Raw genomic sequence first — 12265 nt, 5'->3', positions numbered from 1 at the left:
AAAAAAAGGAACGAGGGAGTTGGAGGAAAGGCTGGGAGTTCAGCATGTATCTAGTGTGAGCTCACAGATACACAAAGATTGCAAGAAGGAGCAGTGGGCAGATAGCCAAAACTGAGAAATAATAGAAAATGACAGTTAATGTGTATCAAAGGTCAGAATTTGTTACAACTGGAAAACCAGAGAGCTGACTTCCACCAAGACTACAAGCAAAGGCTCTGCAAGGATAAACAGGGCAGGGTAGGGGTTGGTTTATAACCTGTTCGGTCCTAAATGCTCTGAATTGTCTCCATTTAAGAAGTTAAACATTATCTCTGTTATGTTGAAGAGGGCAGATGTTGTTCTTGTTTAAAAGCCTTTTTTGGCCTTCTTTCGTGGAGCTCAGTGTAGGAAAAAAAAGATCTGAGAAGGTTCACTTCAGGGCTCCTGTTGACTTTGTATTTGATCACGTTCTGTAACTTAGAGTTTAGCCATTGCTCAGTCCACTTCCTCCAGCAGCAGTGAAATGTTTTCACTGGATCTTCCTGTATTTAACTTGTCCTGGATCAGATAGCATTAGTAAAGGTTTAAATTTCAGCTGGCATAAAAGAAGGAGTATCCTTACGGCAGGTCAAAAAAAGCCATGTGGCAGATGCAGAAGACTACTGTCAACAGGGAGGGCTTGGATGTTCAAGAGATACTGGACTTCTTTATGGTAACATCATATAAGCACAATTTTTGGTTATGGATATCATGAACCATTGTATCACCATTGCATTGTCCTGTCTTCCCTGTGGGTTGTCCTGCTTGGAACTGGTCCTGAATGGTAGAACTTTGTTTTTAGCTGCTGCTGCTGGGATCTGACATACAAAGATCAGTGGTTTGGGGCAATGCCACTGGATTGGCTGCTTTCCTATGACCCCAGAGAACAGATTTATTCTATTGAGACCATTGAGCACTTTGCCCACACAGTGGTCTGAATGGATTTTTCCTCTTGTGTTTCTTTTAGCAACTCCCTGTGGGTTGAGAAACCCGTAAGTGTGTCATTATTTAAATAGCTTTGTATCTGGTATTACCTTCCTGTTTTTCTTGCTCCTGGGGGTCAGCATTTCTCCCTACTGCTGCTGAATTTTTCTGGTCATCACTGACACTAGAAGGTGCTTCCTCCAGTTCTAAGCCTTGTGATGCAAGCTTTCAGGCTAGCTCTTCAGCTTTGAGAAAGTGTGCCCTCTTATTCTTTTGAGTACACATGAAGTAATGTGTTTGGGAGCTGGGTACTTCTTAATGTCAGAACTGCCTGGTTTTAAGATATAACTTGAATCAATGCGTGCTGCATCACCACAAGCCAACTTTGCCATCAGAGAAGGTCAGCAATAATAATAATAATGTTTGTATAACAGCATATAGCTTTGGTACCAGACTGGAAAGGTGAAGTAAAAAAAGGTAAAGTTAAAAAATGCATTAAATGCCCCTCCCCCCATCTTCTTTGCTCTTTCAGATTCTCAGTTGCCATTTTGTTCTCTGAAGCTGGAATCTCTTTCTGCTAACCTAAGATCTCAATTTGAAGCGTTTGGTGCTTTGTCCTCTACTGTCTTGCCTTTTTCCTTTGGGGTAAGAACATAGTGTTCATATTGGGACAGGAAACATGCTGTAAAGTAGATGATGGACTGACATGCAGAAGACCCTAAACTGAAGTTGGCCTCTTTAAATTCCACCTGCAGTTTGAGATCTCAGGTTTTGGAACGTGAGTTCTTTGCAGACCTTACAATGACAAGATTTAGTTGGCTTGGTTTTTTTAACTTTTCACTGTATTCTTAGAGGGATGGAGTCTCATTGTAACCTATTGAAATAAATGGCTCATTTGGGAAATGGTCAGGTCTTCATTTATATTATGTACATTCTGTACATGCATATCTACAAGGCAGTCAGTCCCTTCTCTGTGTGTGGGAGGATGCCAAGGCAGAATGCTGCAGTGAAGTACTCATCTACAGTGTCAGACTGAACAGCCACAATTACATTTGGACTAAGTACATATAAGAGTAGCTTATTTTGAAGTTTAACTTATGATTGCACTTCAAAGAACCATGTATTGCAGCAAACTGGTACTTTTAACACAGCAAGAATAGTAAGACTGAATATTTCCATTAGTGGAAGCAAATAAAAATCAGAGTGATATGAAATGGGAGTACTGGGAAATACGATTAGATATATCTGATGAGGTTTCTAAAGATTACTGCCTGGTCTACAGAGAGCTGTCTGAGTACATTGCACTACCTCCTTCTTTCTGCTGTTACTTTGAATGAAAAGGAGCTAAGATTTAAGTGTTTTTTTAGGTAAACAGTCCTGTAGTTAATCTGATTAATGCTGATTTTTTTCATGATTGTAAGTAGGACTGAAGGTCTTAAGATAGTCAATTAATATTAAATCTACTTTATTAAAATGTGTGACCTAGAATCAAAACCTTTAAAAATTTCTGGGGAATTACTTTGATTTTACTGGTTTTAGTACAAGCAGTACTTCGTTCTGTAATATAGGCTACCTGAGTGCAAACATTATTGCAAAAATAATTTTTTTTTGGTAGAAGATAACAAAAATAAACTTTTTCCAGGAGAGACATCTAGATGTTTCTTCTTTTTTTCCTCCCAATTATATATTCTATATAATACTCATTAGCAAAATAAGAAGATGCATACCTACCCTCTTTAAAATGTAAAAATGGTAATTTACTAAATATAGAAATGTATATCTTCACCTAAAAGGATGCCATCTTTCTTTAATGTATTAATATAAGGAGTAAACCTGTTGTTAAAGAAAGAGCTGTTTAGCACTCAGTTACCATGGTGCTCTAGCAGAATAGGTAGCTACAAGGGAAATGGTGCTGCTGTTGTGATGCCATTGGTAAGGTTTTTCATGAGTTTCCAATACAATTTACATTGCTTTTTGTGATAGCTCTCTAGGATTTTTTTAAATATTAGGAGGCATGCTTCCATTTTAGAGGACCAGAAATACTGAAGAAGCCTTTATAGACTCTTGTGTTTTGTCCATAGCTATTGCAGGAAGTACACAGCCTGCTTTCAAGGCCAACACTTTGCTAACATACCAGACATGCAGCTTGTCAGTTCAAGCCAGTAATTTAAATCTTTGGTGCTAGTCAAAGCTGTCAACTTAATAACAGCCTACTGCATAAACAAGCTGGAGGACTTATTCTAGGTCATTAGTATGGGAAATTTCACATACTGAATTGATGTTTATCACCGCAGATTATTTGAAAAGCCAGGCTTGTTTGAAGGAAAAGTAGTAGTTTGCTTAAACAATTCTGCTTTGTTCTCACAGCCTTGATCACTGGGATGGGTAGTAGTAGTCACTTCAGAAATGAAGCAGTATTAAACAGATAAGTTTTCATTTTTGAGGAAGTAGAGAGTCGTCTCGTTGGGGTTTTTTCCCTTTTAAAGTGACACTGGACAGAGGAAGCAGATTGGCATGGTAGACATTTCAGTATGCCATAGTGGGAAAGATCTGCTTTGCAATGCCTTCTATCACCACAGAGATTGATAAAGGAGTAGCATAGGAAGTTGAATGAGTAGTGGTGCATATACAGTGATTTGGCTAGTATTGGCCAGTACGCTGGGGGCACATACACATTAGAGTCATCTAAATGCTTAGTAATACTACATAAAAAATAATCAATACGTCACATTTTCGTGCCTGTTTTTCCCTAGAGCCACCAAAATGATTCATCAGCAGTAGTGCAAAAGGTTCTCTCTGGTATGAGTAGTATGTGTGTGGGAATTATTTCCTTCACCTCACAACAGTGTTATCCCTTATGACAATGAGTAAGATACACTCAACCCTCTCTGAAACAAAAATGGAAGAGCAAGTGGTCAAAGGCAGTATTTGTAGTGTAATCATTAGCTAATCTTGACCTGTGTTTGAACAATGTGCTAAGAAGCTCTGACTGATTATGACTCTTTGGGATTTGTCTTGTTTGCTGATTGCAGTCAGTCATAACCCCTGCACCATCAGGAATTGTAGCAAGATACTGGTTCACTGCTTCGTTGCAGTGGTGTTCTGAGTTTACCAGTTCTTATGGAACCTTAATGGGTTTCCAGTGACCAGTTTTTAAGGGACTGACTGGCATGGTCCTCACTAATTTGTAAAGCTGAGCAGGACTGTGCCATAAGGCTTTAGTAGGAGGAAATTTGCCTGTGTATTTAGAACTATGATGATATTTTAAACGATGATCACTTTGACTAGCATGATTACAGAATTCCTTAAACAATAAAAAAAAAAGAAAAATATCTTTACTGTCTGGAAGCATTTAATTGTTGACAAGAGGAGTGCTTACTATATAATGAGCTGCAGCTATGCTACTAAAATAAATTAATGTTTCGTAGTCACCAATTTTGCTTTAGATTACAAGTCAGGACTAATTGTGTTCATTTTGTCATGGATCAGTATTTCAAAGGGAGATTGTTCTTTTTTTCTCGTTTAGAATTTGCTTTATGTATCTTTTAAATTTTTTAATAAATAAAATATGCCTGAACAGATGATGTATTCTGGTTAGCCATATATAGCTACACTAAAGATCTGAAAGTTCCCTTGTTAAATGTCTTAAATATTTAATTTCTTTTCTGTATAAGCAATTTTTAAGTTTCTGTTACAGTAACAGTTTCCCATATTCTCTCTTATTATTTTGATTTTTTAAATACTAAATGAATAAAGCAAAGAGAGTAATTTTCCAGCTGAAGATGTGGGATCATGGGAAATGTACAGCTGCTTAATATGTTTTCAGAATTCAGGTTGGAGAATTTTAAAAAGTAAATACTGTCAGAAACGTGGAATAAAACATTATTTATTTTATGTTCTGGTCAATGCAGATGAAGTCATGTACATTCTTTTGCATAATGTGCCCCTTTAATGGTCCTGCTGGAAGTAGACTTCTTGGCAGCTGTACAGTGCAGAACAGGATGGATAAAGTTCTGTTCCTGTTTCAAAATGCTGGAAGTGTGAGCATGTCAGAGTTGTACTAAAACAAATTCAGTCTTTTTTTCCTTTTCAGTTTCATCTATTTGATGTTAGTTAAACAAGCTGTTAAATTAATGAGAGCACATCTGAAAACAATGTAACTTGTCAGTACTTTTTGGAGTGAAATTTTCTTTCTCATCTGGATCCTGACCCTGCTGAGGAGGTACAAGGATGTAGTGCTGATAGTGATGGGTCCCTGGTGAGAAACCACATTTAACTCCTTTGTTTCTTGGTGAAGGCCTTTGTGGGTCTTCAGATCACGTGACATTCTGCAAGAACCTTAATCCCATGGATTACCTGGGTACTGGAAACATGTATACTTGCCATGGAATCAATTGATGTCTTTTGGATTCTGTTTAGCAAAGCATGTAAGTGTGCTTCATTTCATCCTAGTCAAGCAAAGTGTTAAAATCTATGGTATATGTAAATACTCATGAATTCACTGTAGTTCTGTGGTTACGGTTTTTCTGAAGTGTTTTACTGAAATGGCACTGCAGTCCCTAGTGCAAATCCCCTGTGTTTCCAATTCCCAGTATGAGCTGACAGCTAGTTACAAGTCAGTTATCATTGACTGTGATTTGTCTCTTGTACCCTCAAAGATTCAAAAGCACTGGAACATTTGCAAAAGTAGCAAGCCAGAACAGTGTACATCTCCTTATGTAGTATGACAAAATGACTGAACAGCTTGTTTTTTCATCTTAAAGCTTTGCAGATTTATAGCTACCACAACTTTAATGATGAGTAAGAACTACCCACACAAGGAAAGAGATCTAATGGTGACTGAAGGCAAGCAAAATTGAATATGTGCTCCTTATAAGGCAGTGTGTGGGAGACACATTTGTTACATACTGAATATCTGAGCAAATCCATGTGTCATGTTTCCTTAGGTTCTCAACAGGAGATGTGTAGAAGCAGCAGTGATGACAGGCCTGGCACTCAAGTGCAGCATAAACAAGAAGTCCTTGTTTGACAGAAAACACTACTTCTATGCAGATCTGCCTGTAAGTATGCATGTAGCTGGTCCCTCTGCAGCTGTAGGAAAGGACAAGTCTGGAGCATGGATGGCAGTGGGGCATGAGTGAAGAGATGCTTTTTCTGTTTTCAGTCAGTGCTCTGCTCACCCCAGATGCTGTGCCCTGATGAAATAGGCAGCTGTACCCTGCTGCTCACTGATTGAATATGATTGCTCTGATTGCTGACTCCTTGCTTAGCTGCACAATTCCAGTAGCTTAATGTAATTGAATTGGGAGCTGGAGCTGCTTTGTCCCTTAAGTTGTCCATTCCTGGTGGTTAGTACTAATTGTCTGTTAGGGTAAAAGCACTCTGATAATAGTCCTTCATTTAAAGTGAATGTATAACAAACACAGGTTCAGTGGGATAAACACAGTAGTCCCTTTTTTGCCCAGGCTTAAGGACCTAAAAATATTTAATTTCCCTTCAAAACTTCCTCAGCCATGGTTCCAATAAATGGAAAAAAAAACAAACCAAAACAAAAAACAACTGAGAAATTAAGTCTTTGCAATATGTTTTATTGGTAGCTTTCGTATTGGGTAGAAGATGTCACTGGAAGTCAAATGTGTTTGCTGCACTTATATGGATGTATTGAAATATTGATATCATTTAAGAACCTGACTTCGGTCATTGCAACAGGATCCAGCAGTGTTTGAGCCTTTTTTTCTATTTTAATGAAATTAAACCTTTCTAATTTTAAACTTTTTTTATCTGTCAGCTTATTTGTACTGAATGTTCAGTTTATCACTCTGTCAAAGGGAGGACACTAGTTTTGCTTTCTCTGTTTTTGGGGTGAAGATCTGATGATTGCAGTAAAAAAAAACAAAATTGGTTTTATTTTATCTGAGAAAAATCAGGCATGTTAGCTGATTCTCTCTTTAGAGGTGTCTTAGACATCCAGAGAAGCAGAGTGGGAGATTTCTCAGGTCCCAAATTAATGTGTAGGGATGCTGTATTATTAACCAAATTACGTTCTTTCCCACTCTTGTTCAGACATTTGAAATATTTTGAAGTTACACAAAATGTTTCCAAATACAATTTCTCCCCACTTTTGAAGGAGAATTATATTATAGTTGTCCAGTGGAGACCTGGATCTAAGATGAGATTTCTGTTCTGTTCTCTTCTACATTGGAAACTTGTGGCTTGTAGTTCTGATTTGGTTTCTTGAGATAAGTTTGCTAATATTTGTGAGCTCTTTGTTGGGGGCTCTGTAGTGATCTGCTCGGACTGTGAAATGCAAACTTAGCAGTTTGAATTGCCAGTACTTTTTTTTTAACTTGTAGAACTATCTTAATGCCCATTTCAAGACCTGAAGGAGAAAAAAGTGAATAGCAGGAAATAAACATGACTTTCAAAATTCCTCTACACATCATAAGGAAACACCAAAACCATAACAGATTTGTTTGCAGGCTACCTTTAGTGCCTGTGCTGTTAAACTGAAAACAATCTCTTATATTCTTGTGATGTCTTCTATCAGTCTGCTGCATAGAAACTATAAGGGATGAATGCTCTCACAGGTGAGAATCCGTGTCCATGTGCTTAAGAGGAGAACAGTGAGGTGGAAGAGGGTGTGAGCACCAAGTGGGCTGCCATTGTCTGCAGACATGAGTTACAGGATCCTCTGGTCATATAAGCATGGAAATTTGGTCAGGGAGATGCTGGCACATTTTATTGTCTTGAAACATATAATTCTGGCTTTCTGCTGGCTGACTTCTGTAGTTTAAGTACTGACAATAAACTGCCAGACCTGCGTTTCATAGTGAACAGTCTAGTCAGGAACCCTTTAATAAGATGCAGAGTTTAGGCTAACGAGCTGTATAGAACAAATAAATCCAGCTCTTAGGGTCATTTGACAATGGGATTATTGTTACTCCTGAAAATGAGGCTTTTGATGGGAAATGGGATTCATGTTATTTGTTGTCACTCACTATTTCAAGCTTTAAAAAATCATTTTAATGAGAAGAGCTGTGTGATTAGCACAGGCTGCATAGAGTCAGTTATTTTATCTTTCTTATAGTCATTATGACCAGAAGGTCATGCACTTTGTTGCATATATAAATTCAGCTGTTCACAGGGCCAGACAATTGTTCTCCATTCCAGTGCCCTGTCACCATCTCTGCATTTCAGAGTAAGTTTGTCATCCCTGCAAAATATGCAGATGCTCCTCCCAGTTCATTTGCGTCCGGCAGACTTTTTTTAATTCTCACCACTAGTGCCGTGAGCAGGTGAGGAGAAGTGATGGGGACCCCACCTCAGCTGTCAGTGATTCACTCCTGTATTTTTACATTGTTGCAGTTAAACCAATACCTTGTCACTGGCAGCCCCTTTTCTGGCCGGCAGCTTCCCCTTTGAGTGGAGTCCCAGGCATGAGCGGGCATTTGTCAGCTGTGTGCCCTATGTGGGGTCGCAGTATCTGTCTTTTAAATTGCTACATTAATGACATTGAGTTTTCTCATTTTCTTGATTTCCATGGCCCCACCCCTTCCCTCTAATGATGCAGTTCAGAACAGAGACGGATATTCAGCCTGTTGGGAGGATGAGTGATAGTCCCAGCTTGGGGATGGAAGTACAGTAACTGGCTTCAAACAAGATTTAACATGGTCACGGAACCACAGGCATGGAAGAACCTCTTCCAGTCCATTTCCTGCTCCAGGGCAGTATCTGAGAAGTTTGTCATCCTTGGCAAGAGATTGTGCAGTTGATTATTTATTATTTCAGTGTTAGTATGGTGTGTATGCTTACCTGAATTGAGGAGTGCTCTTATTTCTTCAGACTTACAGCTTTTTACAGTTATGTTGAATTCTAGACCCATCTTCTAGCTTGCTTCCTTTCCATCTAAGGAAAATAACTTCTGAATTTACATGTGCATGTGTTCTGTCCTGTGGAAGATGTTGCATTTTCAGCTTTGTTCTTAGTCAATAATATCTGCACTTGGCCATGACGCTGCTTTGTGAAAACTGAATGTTTCATTTGAATATAAAGCTAATATTGTTGACAGGCTGGCTATCAAATCACTCAGCAAAGAGTTCCTATTGCGGTGAATGGAAGTCTGTCGTACAGTCTCTGCACAGACAGCAAGATGAGCCAGATGGTGACAAAAACTGTGAGGATTAAACAAATTCAGTTGGAGCAAGACAGTGGAAAAAGTCTCCATGATGACACAAGAAGCCAGACTCTCGTGGACTTGAACAGGGCTGGTAGGCTTGGATTATTTTCCTTTTTTTTCCCCCTTTTGGTGTAAGATGAGTCTTTAAAGGTAAATGGGTAACAGGAAACAGGCAAAAAATAAAAACAGCCTTATGTCTCTCTCTTTTCAAGTAAAAATTCACCAAAATGACTGTTACATTAGAACCAGATGAATACTTGATTTTTTTAATGGCCAGTGGACCTTTCCCATTGCTGTTGGTTGATGGCAACTGGCAATAGCAAGTTGGAAATCTCTTGGCTCCAGTTTGCTCAAAACTATATGTGTCGCTCACATAGATCCACTGAGCTATTTAAGCTCTTGCACTGTATGTCTTGTTTAAAAAAAAGAGTAAAATATCACAGACCTAGGGAATCAAGTTTGTATATAGAAGGAGCAGCTGTGGGAATTTGTCATTGAATGAGTCAGACATTTCTTTTAATTATTAGCTTTGAAAAAAATGTAAATTTTCTCTTTTAACTCGGAAATTGTAAATGAAGAGATACAAATTAGCACACAACATGGGCAGCAACCTGACTGGCCTGGCTAACTGAGACACAGTGCTTGGGTGTCCACTGAAGTTAAGGGCTGTGCCTGCTCATATTCTTTGAAAGCTAGGTTCTGAAGCTAAAAATTAGACTACATCTGTTTACAGCTCTGTCATTTCCAAAATTAGTTTAAGATAAATAAATCTGAATCTGGAATTCGATTGGCTTTAAATGTTCTTCTAGAGAAAGAAGAGGAATGGGTCCTTCTGATCTGCATGTGATCAAAGGATGGAGGATTGTCTATGGTTTGTTACTTTAAAAAAAAGGAGGAAAAGTTTTTATAGTAGTCTGCAGCTAGGCCCATAGTGACAGTTACTAAATAATACATGGGGGTATATGGTTGTTTGGTTGTTTTGAAAAAAGCCCAAGTTCTCTCCCGTGTTTATCCAGTTGCCAAGATCAAAAGCTGTTGTTGAAAATCTCCTGTCTCTTTCCCCGATAGGAGTTGGTCTCATGGAAGTTGTCATGGAGCCTGATATGTGCTGTGGGGAGGAAGCAGCTGCAGCAGTCAGAGAGCTTCAGCTCATTCTTCAAACACTTGGGAGCAGCCAGGCAGTCATGGCAGGTACTGAAGGGGGAAGGGCATGTTTCTTTGTCACCAGTAATTCTCTGCATTTGCAGGAGTTTTGCAGGTTCTGGTTATTTTGCTCTGTGGTTGTTTATAGTGCATAGCCTTTTGTAGCTGTTGTTTTTACAGTCCTCAGAGTCTGTCCTAGTGTCTGCCGTGCTTCAGGTCTCCTTATAGGCCTGCCTTTGTCTGCAGAGCTTTGCTGTGCTAGATGTTATATTTCCTCACACAGTAATTTTACAGAATAAACCTAGGCAGGAAGAAGTGTCTCCAGGGTTCTTGTGGTGCTTCTCCCTGTCTGTCTCCATCTTGATTGCCACAGCACTGCAGCATAGAAGATCCATAGTAGGGATTAATTGTAGAGTATGGAAGTTAAGGGACAAAGTAGTGGGACCATGGATCATCTTCTAAGCTGTCTTTTAGGTCTCAGCTAGTCATAAAATCAGTGTAGAAAGTAAACTTGGGCTGCTGTTGTGGATGGGATGGAATAAATGACAGCATGATGCAGACATGGTGCTGGGGTTAATTTTAGACAAGATTACCTACCTTTCTGAGACCTGCTTCCTCTTGTAGGAACCCCGGTTTCTGGCACCGGCTCTTTCTGAAACTTTAAGGCCCCAATTCTGCTTTTGCAGAAGCACAGCCTGTGTTCAGCCTCCTAGCTGGTGATTCTGTCTCATGTGTTTCTATTAACTGGAAAATTCAGGTCATGCCATTTTTCCTCAGTCCTAATGTTACCAAAATTTACAACCAGCCCATGGTTACAGCTGGCATACAGCAGGCTTCTGCTCGAGAGTCCAAAACTATGGTTTTAGGCATTCATCCTCTCCACACATACACATAATTATCAGCTGCTTATTAGTGTTCACAGTGTAAGCTATATTTTTGCCTGTGACAGTTGGCCTCACTGTCTGGCAACAAATTCAGTCCATTACACAAGTGGATGTCTCCTAGAGAACTGAGTCAGAGTGGCCCATGTATCACCCAATAAATGGGATCCAGTAAATGTTGGCTAGTGATGCAAATTTAATTTAGTGTAGGCGGAAATAATAATTGCTAGACATTATCTGTTTCTCTGAATCTTTTCTCATAGTAGTGTCTCTCATATCAAATGAGGCATGGTTGTCAATATTAAGCAGACAGTTTGCATGCTTCTTCAAGGGCCTTTGTGGGCATAAATATATACCATGATTTATAACTATTGAATTTGGCCCTGAGATTGCCATTGGAAATTGCATGATGATACCTTTTATCACAGAGAGATTTCTGACTTTATAGGAGTATTGGAAATATTTTTCTTCCAGGATAGATGGCTTTAAAAGTATTTGGATTTTTTTTCAAGGTGAAGGTTTTAGGGTCTTTCTGCTGTGGTTTTCCCTCATTGTAATTACTTTTTTTTCAAATAAAGGCTTTACATCCTCATAATTTACCTTCATTCTACTTACATGTACAGGGAAGACAAGTGCCCAGTTTTATCAGTTTTTATTTCATTAAAAACAAGCAGATGAAAAGATTATTTCATTGCAAAGTGAAAGGAAAATAAGCTGGGCTTAAAGGAAAAAAAAGATTATTTTTTTTAAGAACGTTGGCTCTCCTTTTGCTTATGCCTGATAACTTTATTGTCTACAATACATCCAATATACAATCAAATACATTGTCTGCGTACATCCAAGTAGAAACAGGTTGTGTCTCAAAATAAAACAAGGGCAGGACAAGACTGTTCCTCTTTTGGAACAAGTACTTGTTTCACCCCAAAAAGGGAGCACATGCACAACACTTTTCTTGAGAGAGATGTTGGGTCATTCCAACACCTTTGTTCTTCATTTGCATGTCAGGCAAGACTCTATGAAGACAGAGGAAATTAGTGTGCCATCCTCCAGCCTGCTCTTACAAATTGTACCCAGGCCTCTCTAGTCAATTTAAATCTATTGACTGGAATGGATTCTGAAGCCA

General features: G+C 38.9%; 1 protein-coding gene across 4 annotated transcripts in view; it reads left to right on the top strand.

Annotated features, from left to right (window-relative positions):
• The window catches only part of GATB (glutamyl-tRNA amidotransferase subunit B), a 43277-nt gene that overhangs the window by 10844 nt on the left and 20168 nt on the right, over positions 1-12265 (top strand). For all 4 annotated transcript variants that reach the window (XM_064652230.1, XM_064652229.1, XM_064652228.1 and 1 more), the window contains exons 3-5: positions 5889-6002; positions 9011-9209; positions 10187-10309. In XM_064652230.1, coding sequence (XP_064508300.1) covers positions 5889-6002; positions 9011-9209; positions 10187-10309 — 436 coding nt within the window. The remainder of the gene's footprint in view (positions 1-5888; positions 6003-9010; positions 9210-10186; positions 10310-12265) is intronic.

This window comes from Pseudopipra pipra, chromosome 4 (genome assembly GCF_036250125.1).
Source record: "Pseudopipra pipra isolate bDixPip1 chromosome 4, bDixPip1.hap1, whole genome shotgun sequence".
In the NCBI taxonomy this organism is placed as follows: domain Eukaryota; kingdom Metazoa; phylum Chordata; class Aves; order Passeriformes; family Pipridae; genus Pseudopipra; species Pseudopipra pipra.
The sequence above is the reverse complement of the archived record's forward strand: the minus strand, read 5'-3'. Positions and strand labels throughout refer to the sequence as shown.